At 40.5% G+C, this 13,684-nt stretch overlaps 1 protein-coding gene across 2 annotated transcripts in view; it reads left to right on the top strand.

The window, feature by feature from the left end:
- The window catches only part of DMGDH (dimethylglycine dehydrogenase), a 74,869-nt gene that overhangs the window by 7,670 nt on the left and 53,515 nt on the right, over positions 1–13,684 (top strand). For both annotated transcript variants that reach the window (XM_021084481.2, XM_021084480.2), the window contains exons 4-5: positions 1,666–1,830; positions 7,259–7,463. In XM_021084481.2, the coding sequence (XP_020940140.2) occupies positions 1,666–1,830; positions 7,259–7,463 (370 nt within the window). The remainder of the gene's footprint in view (positions 1–1,665; positions 1,831–7,258; positions 7,464–13,684) is intronic.

Here is a 13,684-nt window from a genome sequence, read left to right as displayed (position 1 = left end):
AGCGAGGCCAGGGATTGAACCTCCTGGATGCTAGTCAGATTCGTTTCTGCTGAGCCACGATGGGAACTCCTTTTTTTTTTCCCCATCGGTTTAATTTCTTGAATAGTATTGCCTGCTCCTCTTGATTTTTGAAATGAAAAAGAATAAAAAACAGCTTTCAAAGACATCTTTAGTCTCTATCTAGCTCTATCTAGAAATTAAGAAATCAGAGCCTTTCAGCACTGGATTGCAAAGGATCTGACCACTGCACATGCCAGACGGTCACATGGCTTTAAAAAATACATCACTAAAGTCCCCTCACTTCTATTTTTCTCTCTTCTCGTTTGTAGTCATGGCCTCAAAGTAAAGTGGCAGGCAAAGGGTACTCGTATACTAAGTCTGCAGTCTCCTTAACTGTTTCATGCTATTTCCCCCTTGCCTAAAACCATCACATGGCTCCCCAGGGTCTATCGGACAAAAGCCAGAGAGGAAGGGCCTTTGTCACTAAGCCTGCCTTTCCAGCATTTTCTCTTGCAACTCTTTACTGTGCTCAGATGCTTCAGCTATTTTTAATTACCTATAGCTCTAGAACGTACTGGCCTCTCTGCCCGAGACAACATTTCCTCTGGTCCCCATGTCACCAACCATCCTCCACCCTTCCTGGGGGCTGTCCCCTTTGAGAAGCCATCCTTGACTTCACCCAGCAGTCAGGAGGAGCCGAGGGCTCTTGGTTCCAAGAACATGTGTGCACACCCTCTAAAAACAACAATCTTTCCCAGTTGGCCTGTTGCTTTACTGGTTGGTCTCCCACACAGCTGTTGAGCAATCTGAGCACAAGGACTTCATCTTTGTTCCCTGTCACTCAGGACCTCGCTGAATGCTTGGCCAACGGAAGGATCTCAACAAATGCCAAGTGAATGTTTATTCCAATTTACACTTAATCTCCTCAGTGCAACACTCCGATTCTGCATGTTCCCTCCTCAAATCCCCTTCCCTCCTTCCTTCCTCTTTCTCTCTTTCTCTCTCTGTCTTTGTTTCTTTTCTTTCTCTCTCTCTTTCTTCCTTCCTCCTTCCCTGTACTTTTCTTTGTTTGTTTGTTTGTTTGTTTGTTCCTTCCTTCCTTCCTTCCTTCCTTCCTTCCTTCTTTCTTTCTTACCCTGAGCCATATGGAGCTCCTCAGCCAGGAATCAGATCACAGATGCAGTTGTGACCTACACTGCAGCTGTGGCAACGCTGGATCCTTAACCCACTGTGCCAGGCCAGGGATCAAATCTGCGTCCCAGTGCTCCAGAGACAGCACCAATCCTGTTGCACCACACCAGGAACTCCTTCCCCCCTTTTTTTTTCTTTCGCATCATTTTCTTTCCCTCTGTTCATGAACACTAGCTCCTAAGAGGAGCTATGCTTTTAGCTGTGTGTCTTTACCCGTGGACGGTAAGCCTGTCTTCACCTCTCTTGTTCACATCTCTGGGATTTACATAGTGCCTGGCCCAGAGGAGACACTTAGTACATAGTTGCAGAATGAATATCTTTTTGTATGATGCACATATGCTATATGGTTATTACTTGCACTGCATGGTAAACCTCTTTCTTGCACACCTGCATTTTCATTGTGCTGGAGGAGAACCATGTTTGAGTGCTAAATAATGATTTCTTTACGAGTTTTTATTGGCATTGTTGTCACAGGTTGTGGGATTCCATCAGCCAGGGAGTATCAGAATTGCTACAACTCCTGTAAGGGTAGACGAATTTAAATATCAAATGACTCGGACCGGCTGGCATGCGACAGAACAGTATATTATTGGACCTGAAAAAATTCAAGAGATGTTCCCTTTACTCAACATGAATAAGGTATTTCTCTTAAGGGCATTTTTACCATTTGTTGACTTTAATTAAGTTTAGAAAATGTTACTTTAGAAAGTTAATGAAAAACAGAAAAACTTTGTACACACATATTGAATGGCAAAATCAGATGATTAATGCTGGAATTGGGGTAAATTGCAAGGTAGCCTCTTATGCATGCTAAATAAAGTACAAGCAGTGAAAACCCTTATTAGCTCTCTACCTATGACAACTGAGGAGACACTTTCAATACCTCTTTACTACTGTGCCCCCCAGATCTAGGGGTTTCCATAGATAAACCTTCTGTTTGAGAAATGCAGAGAAAACAATAATCTGGTGTATAAATGTGTATGTAGAAAGGCTATGTTATTTTCATGACTTTCCTTACAAATCAAAGGTAGAAGTAAATGCTGTATTGCTACATAAATACCACCTAACTCATGGCTATACTACCCTGACAGGCTGTGTGCCAGGTATTAATCTTGTATTCACCAAATTTGGCTGAAAGAAATCCACGTGGGAATCTAGTGTCTTTTTGCTGGGTGATAATCCCATTTGAATAATAATAGTACCTAGTACTACACTACCCCACACTACAGCACACGCTTATGTACTAAGCCCTTCACATGCATAATCTCATTTAGTCTTCACAATAATAATCAAAAGTACATGTCTTATGAAACAGGAAACTGCAGCTTAGATAGTTTACATAGCGGCCTCAAGCTCATCCAGCTAGAAAGAGCTGGAGCAGAGATTCGAACCCAAGCTTTCGGGCTCCTTTGTACAACCTACCTCACGGTACCAGGTGGGGCTGTTCAGGGGAGCAGAGGCTTGTGTTTCTCCCTGGCGAGTGTCTCTGATCCCTTAGGGTTCACAGCATCCATCTGGGATTTGGAGTTGTTTGCCTCTATGGGTCTTTAACAGGCTGCTGGCACATCCTTGTCTGTAGTTCTGTGTGATGCCAGTGTGGAGGCAGATTGGTGCTGTGTTGCATCGTCTGCACTGAAATTCTGCCACGATTACTAGGAAGCACATTCTTTAATCTGTTTTTATGTTGATCTTGGAATGCTTTCATGGAAGTCTCCACCATCACAGGCTTTCTGTCAAGTACATTAGGCAGTGAAAATAGATGGGAAGAGTCTTCTCTGGATCTGGACAGGGTACCAAATCAAATAGATACAGGGTCACTGCATGAGAACATATCCATTCTAAAACACCCACGTGATGTTTAGAAGTCCACAGTAATACAAATTCCATTACAAATCAAAAACCTCTTACGTTAAACCTATAACAAGAGGTTGGATTAGTAATCCAAAACTTCCTGCAGAGAAAAGCTGGGGCCCAGATGGCTTTATTGGTGAATTCTACCAGACACTTAAAGAAGAATTAATGCACTTTTCACAAACTCTTCCAAAAATAGAAGTGAATCCTTCCTAACTTATTCTACGAGGCCAGAATATATCGCTGTAATACTGAAACCAGACAAAGAAGAAAAGCAAACCCTGGGAGTTCCTGTCGTGGCACAGTGGAAATAAATCTGACTAGTATTGAGGATGTGGGTTTGATCCCTGGCCTTGTTTAGCGGGTCGAGGATCCAGCATTGCTATGACCTGTGCTGTAGCTTGCAGACATTGCTCAGATCTCATGTTGCTGTGGCTGTGGCATGGGCCAGCAGCTGCAGCTCCAATTTGATCCCTAGCCTGGGAACTTCCATATGCCACAGGTGCAGCCCTAAAATGCAAAAAACAAACAAACAAACAAAAATAAAAGCAAGACCTGGGTCTCTTATGAATATTGATGCAAAACTCCTCAACAAAATACTAACAGACTGAATTCAGCAACATATGAAAAGGATTATTTAGCATAACCAAGTGGAATTTATCCTGGCTATGCAGGGTTAGTTTAACATCTAAAAATCAGAGTTCCTGTTGTGGTGCAGCAGAAATGAATCCGACTAGGAGCCACACAGGTTCAATCCCTGGCTTTGCTCAGTGGGTTAAGGATCTGGCATTGCTGTGAGCTGTGGTGTAGGTCACAGACGCAGCTCGGATCTGATGTTGCTGTGGCTGTGGTGTAGGCTGGCTGGTGCAGCTCAGATTAGACCCTTAGCCTGGGAACCTCCATATGCCGTGGGTGCGGCCCTCAAAAGACAAAAGACAAAAAAAAAAAAAAAAAATCTAAAAACCAATCAATGTGATACATTCCACAAATAGAAAAAAATGATAAAATATATGATCATCTCAATAGATGCAGAGAGAAGATTTGACAAAAGCCTCTTGCCCGTACTTAGTGCTTAAAAGATTTTTGTCGAATGGCTGAGACCTGGCTAGACTCTTTCAGGGCTCACTCCTTGTTTCATCTGATTTGATTCTTCTTTGTTTCCCCCACAGTGCCTAGCCTCAAGCCCTAGCACAAAGTAAGTGTTTAAGAACTAGTTGTTGAATGACTGAATCAGGCATACATTTTCGTGACACCAGGTATATATATATATATTAACATATGACTTTGTTAATGGTACTAAACAATTTAAGATAAATAATTGATCCATTAGAAGAAATAAAAGGTATCCAAATTGGAAGAGAAGAGGTAAAATTGTCACTCTCTGCAGATGACATGATACTTGAGGACTCCACCGAAAAACTACTTGAACTGACAATGAATTCAGCAAAGTAGCAGGATATAAGATTAACATTCAGAAATTGGTTGTATTTCTGTATACTAACAATGAAGTATTAGAAAAGGAATATAAAAATACAATACCTTTTAAAATCACACCCACAAAAATCAAATACCTAGGAATAAACCTGACCAAGAAGGTGAAAGGCTTATATGCTGAGAACTGTAAAACATTAATCGAGGAAATTAAAGAGGAGTAAAAGAAATGGAAAGATATTCCATGCTCCTGGATTGGAAGAATCAACATGGTTCAAGTGGCCATACCACCCAAAGGAATCTACAGATTCAGTGTGATCCTATCAGTTCAGTGTGATCGCTATCAAATTACCCATGACAGTTTTTCACAGAACTAGAACAAACAATCCCAAAATTTATATGGAACCATTAAAAGACCCAGAATTGCTAAAACAATCTTGAGGGGAAAAAAAAAACCAAGTAGGAGGCATAACTCTCCCAGATTTCAGATAATATGACAAAGCTATACCAATCAAGACAGTGTGGTACCAGTACCAAAACAGACATACAGGCCAGTGGAACAGAATGCAGAACCCAGAAATAAACCCAGACACCTACGGTCAATTAATTTTGGACAAAGGAGGCAAGAACATAAAATGGGAAAAAGACAGTCTTTTCAGCCAGCAGTGCTGGGAAAACTGGACAGCTACATGGAAATCAATGAAACGAGAACACACCCTCACACCATGCACAAAAATAAACTCAAAATGGCTGAAAGACCTAAACATAAGGCAAGATACCATCAAACTCCTAGAAAAGAGCATAGGCAGAACATTATCTGACATCAACCATACAAATTTCTTAGGTCAGTCTCCCAAGGAAACAGAAAGAAAAACAAAAATAAACCAATGGGACCTAATTAGACTTACAAGCTTTTGCACAGCCAAGGAAACCATAAAAACAAATAAGGCAACAAAAAGACAAACTATGGAATGGGAGAAAAAGGTTTCAAATGGTGCAGCTGACAAGGGCTTAGTCTCTAAAATACACAAACAACTTAGACAACTCAACAACAAAAAAACCAACAACCCAATTGAAAAATGGGCAGAAGCCCTGAATAGACATATCTCCAAAGAAGATATATAGGCACATGAGAAAATGCTCAACATCACTGATTATTAGGGACAAAAAAGAAGGGACAAAGAGGATATGCTGGTTAAATTTTTAAATGGTTCCTGGAATCTGCAGATCAAAACTATTATGAGATACTACCTCACAGCAATCAGAAGGGCCATCATTAACACGTAAATAAATAACAAATGCTGGAGAGGGAGTGGAGAAAAGGGAACCCCCCTACACTGTTGCTGGGGTGTAAATTGGTACAACCACTATGGAAAACAGTATGGAGGTACCTCAGAAAACTAAATATAGAACCACCATAAGACCCAGCAATCCTACTCGTGGGCATATATCCACACAAAACTTTCGTTGACAAAGAGGCATGCACCCCTATGTTCATAGCAGTACTATTCACAATAGCCAGGACATGGAAACAACCTAAATGTCCGTTGACAGATGAATGGATTAAGAAGATGCAGTACATGTACACACTGGAATACTACTCAGCCATAAACAGAACAAAATAATGCCATTTGTAGCAACATGGATGGAACTGGAGACTCTCATACTAAGTGAAGTAAGTAAGAAAGAAAAAGACAAACACCATATGATATCACTTATATCTGGAATCTAATACACGGCACAAATGAATCTTTCTACAGAAAAGAAACAAACTCATGGACTTGGAGAATAGCCTTGTGGTTGCTGAGAAGAAGGAGGGAGTGGGATGGACTGGGAGTTTGGGATTAGTAGATGCAAACTATTGCATTTGGAGTGAATAAGCAATGAGATCCTGATGTATAGCATAGGGAACTATATCTAGTCACTTGTGATGGAACAGGTGAGAAAAAGAATGTGTGTTTGTGTGAGTATGTATATGTATGTATGTATGACTGGGTGGCTTTGCTGTACAGTAAAAGTTGACAGAACAATGTAAATCAGCTATAATAGAAAAAACAAAAACCTAAAAATAAACACATAAATAATTGATCAATTAGTATTAGATATGATTTCAAGTGTCAGAAACCAAAGTAATAGTGCTTAAACAAGATAGAAGTTTGTTTATCTGTCATTTAGACAACCCAGGGCTTGAATGGTGGCTCTTTTCCACCCAGTCACCTTCTGGATCATTGTTCTGTCGTTTCTAGGGTGTAACTCTTTTGTACTTACTCCAAGTTGACACTAGAGCACCAGCCATCAGGTCCGCATTCCAGACAGGAGGGCAGAGGAAGGGACAAAAAAGAAGGGACAAAGAGGATATGCTGGTTAAATTTTTAAAATGGTTCCTGGAATCTGTCGTATGACACTTTCATTTGCATTTCCTTGACCAGAACTCAGTAAATAGTCTTAGCTACTAATAAGCTGCCAACTGTTGGAAAATCTTTGTTCTCAATGCTCCTATATATAAATAAACATTTGGTTTCCACTGCTATTGGGAGAGGGGAGGGTGGATTTTGAGACAACTGCCAGCCTCTATCAGATAGCCTGCCTACTTAATTCTCAGTGTGAGACCTGCCTAGGTCTGCACTTAAGTACAGGGAAAAAAAAAAAAAAAAGTGGAGATGGCTCGATCTGATGTCATGATGCATTTTTACAGTCCAATTTTACTAAACATTTGCTGGCAGGATATAATTAACTGTGAGTACATATGTTCATTTGACTATTGACTCTACTATGATTAATTTAGATTTTAGCTGGACTCTATAATCCTGGAGATGGTCACATTGATCCTTACTCTCTAACTATGGCCCTGGCTGCTGGGGCTAGGAAATACGGTGCCCTTCTAAAATATCCTGCCCCGGTGACGTCTTTGAAACCCAGGTCAGATGGAACATGGGATGTTGAAACACCGCAGGGATCTATGCGAGCAAATAGAATTGTGAATGCTGCAGGTAAGCCTCATACGTATATATTTTTTAAATAGCGGGTTATTGTGAAGGGACAGAGAAATAAGATATTCAGCCATAAAGTAAATTTTTATCATATGAATATTGTTATGAAACACTGTGAAGCTCTCATGGTGAACATTTTGTCTGTTTCTTTCTTTCTTTCTTTTTTTTTTTTTTTTTTTTGTCTTTTGTCTTTTGTCCTTTTAGGGCCAAGCCCACAGCATGTGGAGGTTCCCAGGCTGGGGGTCGAATCAGATCTGTAGCTGCTGGCCTACACCAGAGCCACAGCAAGACCAGATCCAACACCTGTCTGCGACCTACACCACAGGTCATGGTAATGCTGGATCCTTAACCCACTGAGCAAGGCCAGGGATCAAACCTGCAACCTCATGGTTCCTAGTCGGATTTGTTTCCACTGTGCAATGATGGGAACTCCCCATTTTGCCTGTTTCTAAGCTACAAAACTCTCCTCCCTGCCCCCATCCCTTTGCTCTCGAAGTGTGCGATGCAGCTCTGGCCTTGGTTATCCCCAGCAAGCTGGCATTCCTCTCCATGTTCCCTTTCACTCTGCTCCAGGCCGTGTTTTGCCAAATGCTGCTTCTTTTTCCTTCCTATGTTCACTCTTTCTTTATAATAATAACCAGAGTCTAATGCTCAAATTCATGACCATACTCATTGTTCTCACTTTGCTTTTTTAGAGCAGATTTGATCATGTGTGTTCTCTCTCATCCATTTTGATTACCAGGCTCTATTTAGACAACTTTTAACCCTTTTCCTTTCAGTACACTATTAAATCTGTTTCGTAATTTTCTTTTTAGGTGCTCTGTTGCAGTTTAGACTCACAGTAGCGAAGCCGAAAGGGACATTTGAGATAATCTCATTTCCCATATGCAGAGACCAAGGTCTGGAAAGGTTATGCTAATTGGCAAAGTGACAGTTACGTCAGAGTCAAGACTTGAACCTAGGTCTTTTTTTTTTTGGTCAAACCCATGGCACATGGAAGTCCCTGGGCCAGGGATCAAATCCAAGCCTCAGCTGTGTCCTGTACCACAGCTATGGCAATGCCAGGTCCTTAACCTACTACACCACAGTGGGAACTCCCAAACCTGGGTCTTTTGACTCTTGAGTTAACACACGTTCTATCAGGTCATTTGACTATGAAGTCATTTTCAAATGTCACATGTAAAAAATAAATTTTCATGCAAATGAAAATGTTTTCAGAGTTTAAACTGGGCTAATAATTTATATTGACCTGTGGTTTATAATGGTTAATTAAAAACCTAAAATAAGCATGAGATAGTTACTGATTTTCTCATGGTCTGCTCTTTGAGTCATTGCTTAAATTCAGAAAATGAAAACAGTCTTGATTATTTATCAGATCAGATGGTATGCCATGAGGACATGCCAGAAACAAGTAATGTTAAGATCCTTTCCTCTACATTGTAATGTCTGGTTGATGTTATTTCTTACCCAAAACATTTTTAGTGGCCCTGTAAAAAGTCATGTCTTCAGTATTTCAGAGTTTAAGTTAGTATTTCTGAATCTTTCTAATCCATGCCCCCCATTTGAAAAGCATAAACATCTCAGTCATTCTTTGACATCATCTGAAATTGAAAATAATGTAAAATGACTTGCGTAAAAAATAAAAGTAAAGGCATAAAATAGTGCTTTCTTTTTGAACTTCACTTGTCCCACCGCAAGGAAACCCCCACTGGATACTCCCCATCTCCCATTGTCCTTGGACACCCCCGTCTAAATTCTGCTAGAAGATCTAAGGCAATGAAATCATTCATCCCTTTTTTCCCCAAGTAGCAAGAATTCTTTGTAATCTTGTAACTTTCTTCATGGTCTCATGAATTCATTACAAAACATTATAAACATTATAAAAACATTTGACTATTTTCATAGTAATAGTACATACTAAACAAACATGCTTTGACTTTATATCCGGCACCCATGGCAGACATTGCTAATTGATCACTGCACTCGTTTCAGAGAGCATTAGACAAATCCTACTATTTTTCTTAACACAGTGTTTCAGGCCGCTGCACACTCGCAACTGATATTTTGAAAAATAACACAGAAGACCTTAATTTAACACGTTTATCTATTGTTTTCCTTAAATGAATAGATATTTGCATAATTCATTGCCATTAGTAATTTTTTTGTAAAGTACAGTCTGTGAGGAATAAGAAAAAGAATCATTCCCAAAGAGATCTGACCTAAACCCAGGACATTGGTTACCAGATGAAGTACTCTGTGCAGCTGTGCAGCCTTGTGGGGTGATCAGGGCAGAGGAGGACAATGGCAGAATGTTTTTCTTTATTCTTGGCTCCTGATGTCTTTAACTCAGGCACATTTGAGTTCCCATCCTCAGGTCTCTGTAACACCAGACAACGAATTGTTCAAAGGTGCATGCAGAACTATGCCATCTCAATTCTCCATTATTTATCTCATTCAAATCACATCTCTGGCCCACATCTTTCCTATCCCCCACCCACTAATTTTTCTCCTCTTTTTTTCCCCACTGGACATAAGTTATCAGAGAAAATCTAACTGATCACATCTTAGTGGTCCACGGAAGGCACAGACGAGTGTGTGTTTCATTATTTATAAGTCAGTTTTCAAAAGCAATTTTAAGTATAGACATTCTGCCAAAAATTAAGCCTCAGTAATTGGGGGTGAAGTTTTGGATGTGTCCCCTTCTAGACTTAAAGCTAACAAAGATTAATTTTATGAATAAAAGTAACCATTTGCAGAAGGCATTATTGCTAACATGATTTGCAATGTGTGTCTGTTGTTTAGAATGTGCATCTGAGAGTTCCCATTGTGGCTCAGTGGGTTAAGAACCTGACTAGTATCCATGAGAATGTGGGTTTGATCCCTGGCTTTGCTCATAGGGTTAAGGGTCCAGCATTGCCACAAGCTGCAGCGTAGGTCACAGATGCAGCTCAGATCCCACGTTGCTATGGCTGTGGCGTAGGCAGGCAAGCTGCAGCACCAATTTGACCCCTAGCCTGGGAACGTCCATGTGCTGTGGGTGCGGCCCTAAAAAGAAAAGAAAAATTAAAAAAGAATGTGTGTCTAATGGAATGTTTCCCAGAGTTACTCAGTGAGACCTGGATATTGCATGAATTCACTTGAGGCCCTCAGGCAGCTCTGAAACATAATTAAAGTACCAAGGATATAAAGTTGAAAATATAACCAAAATGTAAAAGATGTAAAGGCCATTGTTATCTACTCGAGTGTACCATAACCTGCTAAAAGTTTTTTACATGGAGTCATAAAAAGTTTTTTACGTGGCTGCTGAGTTGCTAGGAGATCCATGAAAAGGGAAGCCTAAAAATAAAAATATGGGAGTTTCCATCGTGGCTCATTAGGTTAAGAAACTGACATAGTGTCCATGAGGATGCAGGCTTGATCCCTGGTCTTGCTCAGTGTGTTAAAGATCCAGCATTGCCAAAAGCCGCCGTGTAGGTCGCAGATGCCGCTTGGATCTGGCATTGCTGTGGTGGGGGGGTAGGCCTGTACCTGCAGCTTTGATTCGACCCCTAGCTCCAGAGACTTCTTTATGTCACAGGTGTGGCATGAAAAAAAAAAAGTAAAAATGTGTCAGTTTGCTCATGCGTCTCCAACACTGTCCAGGGCAGTGGGCTTCCCTTGACCAGAGACACATTATTGCCAATGATGTGACCTGGGCAAATTACTCATGTGCACAGTGAAGGTAATAATTCCTATCTCAACAAGTTATTATGATCAGCAAATGAGCTAATATTGTAAAGTACCCAGAAATGGCTTCCCAGAGAGAAAGCACTAAACAAATTTATACTAATGATAATAATTTTTATGATTATTATAATTATTTCTTTACAAGCTTATGCCCTGGTCTGGGAAACACTAGCCTCAGGTTCCCATGGCTTCTTGGTTTATCAGCCTTAAGATTCTCCAACTCCTTTCACTTATTCTGCAGACATCCAGCACCCATTCTGCTGGTAAACAGGCTTCCCACAGAGCTTGGTTCTCAAGCTAGGTGCAAGAGTCACTGAGGGAAGTTCCCAGGAAGTCTGGCTGGGAAATTCTCTTTTAAACAAGTACCGTCCTATCTGTACCAGAGAGTCTGTAGAATATGTTTTAAGAAACACTGCTTTCCAGGTGTTCCTACAGGAGAGAGAATGTAGGAAACTCATTCTTGAGCAAGCAGTGCTAAGGAAGAGCTTCTTTTTATTTATTTATTTATTTATTTATTTATTTATTTATTTATTTATTTATTTGTCTTTTTGCCTTTTCTTGGGCCGCTCAGTGGCATATGGATGTTCCCAGGCTAGGGGTCCAATCGGAGCTGTAGCCACCAGCCTACGCCAGAGCCACAGCAACACGGGATCTGAGCCATGTCTGAGACCTACACCACAGCTCACGGCAACATCAGATCCTTAACCCACTGAGCAAGGGCAGGGATTGAACCCGCAACCTCATGGTTCCTAGTTGGATTCGTTTACCACTGTGCCACACCGGGAACTCCAGGAAGAGCTTCTGACACTGCTGACCTCTCGATGTGCAATAGGCGAACTTGCCTTTACTGTGCTTTAAACACAGCTTCACTCTATCTTCCTTCAGCCTCATACTTCAGGGCAGCTCAGGGGCATGGGCGGGAGCGATTTATTACCATGTAAGCTTTTTCTTTGCACGGCCATTGCATGTTTCTCTCGACCTCATTTCCAGTTGACTCATTAAGCCGGAGATAACCTTGTAAGCTTTCCTTAAGACTTTTCCTAATATGGTAAAGCAGAACGGTGATTGGATCATGCCAACATAAAGCCTAGTGTTCATCCAAAAAAGAATTGCTTCATTTCCTGGTACTTTGCGTCAGAGAGTGTCACTATATAAACCATCATTGTCACTGTATAAACCAGCTAGTAGAAGTTGTCCACGAATCTGCACCCTTCATCTTAACTCTATTTCTAATCACTGCATTTTTTAAAAATGGAAAAGCCATTTCCTATGATCATTTCTCCTGTCTCTTCTCTTCACTCTTTTTTAGGGGTAGTGGTAGATTACAGAGGATTCCTCCACATTTGAACTTGGTTGGTGGGTGCTCTAGTGAGGGTTAAAGCTGTAGACTGAAAAACAGGCACCACATGAGAGTTGTGAGTTAAGCTTTATTTGGGGCACAATGGAGGCAGCATTTCAAATAGCTCTGAGAAACTCCTCCAAAGAGGACGGGGCAAGGTCAGTGTATTACGTGATTTTGGTGAAGAGGGAGGTACATGCCGTCAAGCACCCATTTTTACATAAGGTTGCTGCTAGCCACAGGGAGCAGATGTTACATGAAGGCGTTTGGTGCTTTTCTAGATTTGAAGACATGCAAGAATTGGGCTCATAAAATCTTCTCCTGAAAATATCTAACTATGTGAAGCCCTGTCCTGGGCAAAGTGTAACCCTGGAAAGATTTAGTTTAATTTGATTGATGTTTAGAGGAAGAGAATGCCAACAGATCCTACCACCATAGGGGAAAACAGTGTAGAGCTTGCTATGAGGTTTGGCGCAATATAGTTATATGGTAAGTTATGTAAACATTTCCTCTTTATTTTAATGGTGAAGGGCATTAATAAGCAAGCAGTTAGGCTCAGAAATTTATAAATGTTTAAGTAGGACAGAATTTATTTTCTTCAATTTATGTTTTCAATCAAAAACAGGTATTTTAAGGATACTGAGGTGGGATGAATTGCTAGGCTAAGTATTTTGGATTTTTATACTTTGAAACTGCTCCAGTGCATATAACTAGAATATGTGGCTTTACTGTATTTCCCCACAAAGTGTTGACATTGGTAATTCACAGCTTCCTACCAGAAGGAATAAATTAAGTCTTTAAATTATTCAAAAACCAACAAATAGCTCTAATGCTCACAGGTAAGATTTTTGGTTTGCAAATGGGTACCTATTTCTGGGGCTGTTATCCAAGTCTGACCAACTTAATCATTAGGCCAAAGTGAAACAATAGAACCCACGAGGAATGTTTAGATGCCACATGAGAATATATAATAAGGGCTCCCAGATTCATAATTGATGATTTGTGTCTAGGTCTGAACTTCATCATATCAGAGCTTTCAGAACTCCTTATTAGATTGCAAACAAAAGCAGAAACCCAAATGGCTAAAAATTTAAGAGAATAGAACCTCTAAAGAAATAACTTAAGGAAGATTCCCAGATCATTTGAATAAGTATTC

Source organism: Sus scrofa, chromosome 2, assembly GCF_054392235.1.
Source record: "Sus scrofa isolate SSC_HxYL_T2T_F1_AM1 chromosome 2, Sscrofa_HxYL_maternal_Yorkshire_Landrace_v2.0, whole genome shotgun sequence".
In the NCBI taxonomy this organism is placed as follows: Eukaryota; Metazoa; Chordata; class Mammalia; order Artiodactyla; family Suidae; genus Sus; species Sus scrofa.
Note: the sequence above shows the minus strand (reverse complement) of the source record. Positions and strands in the feature narration are given on the sequence as shown.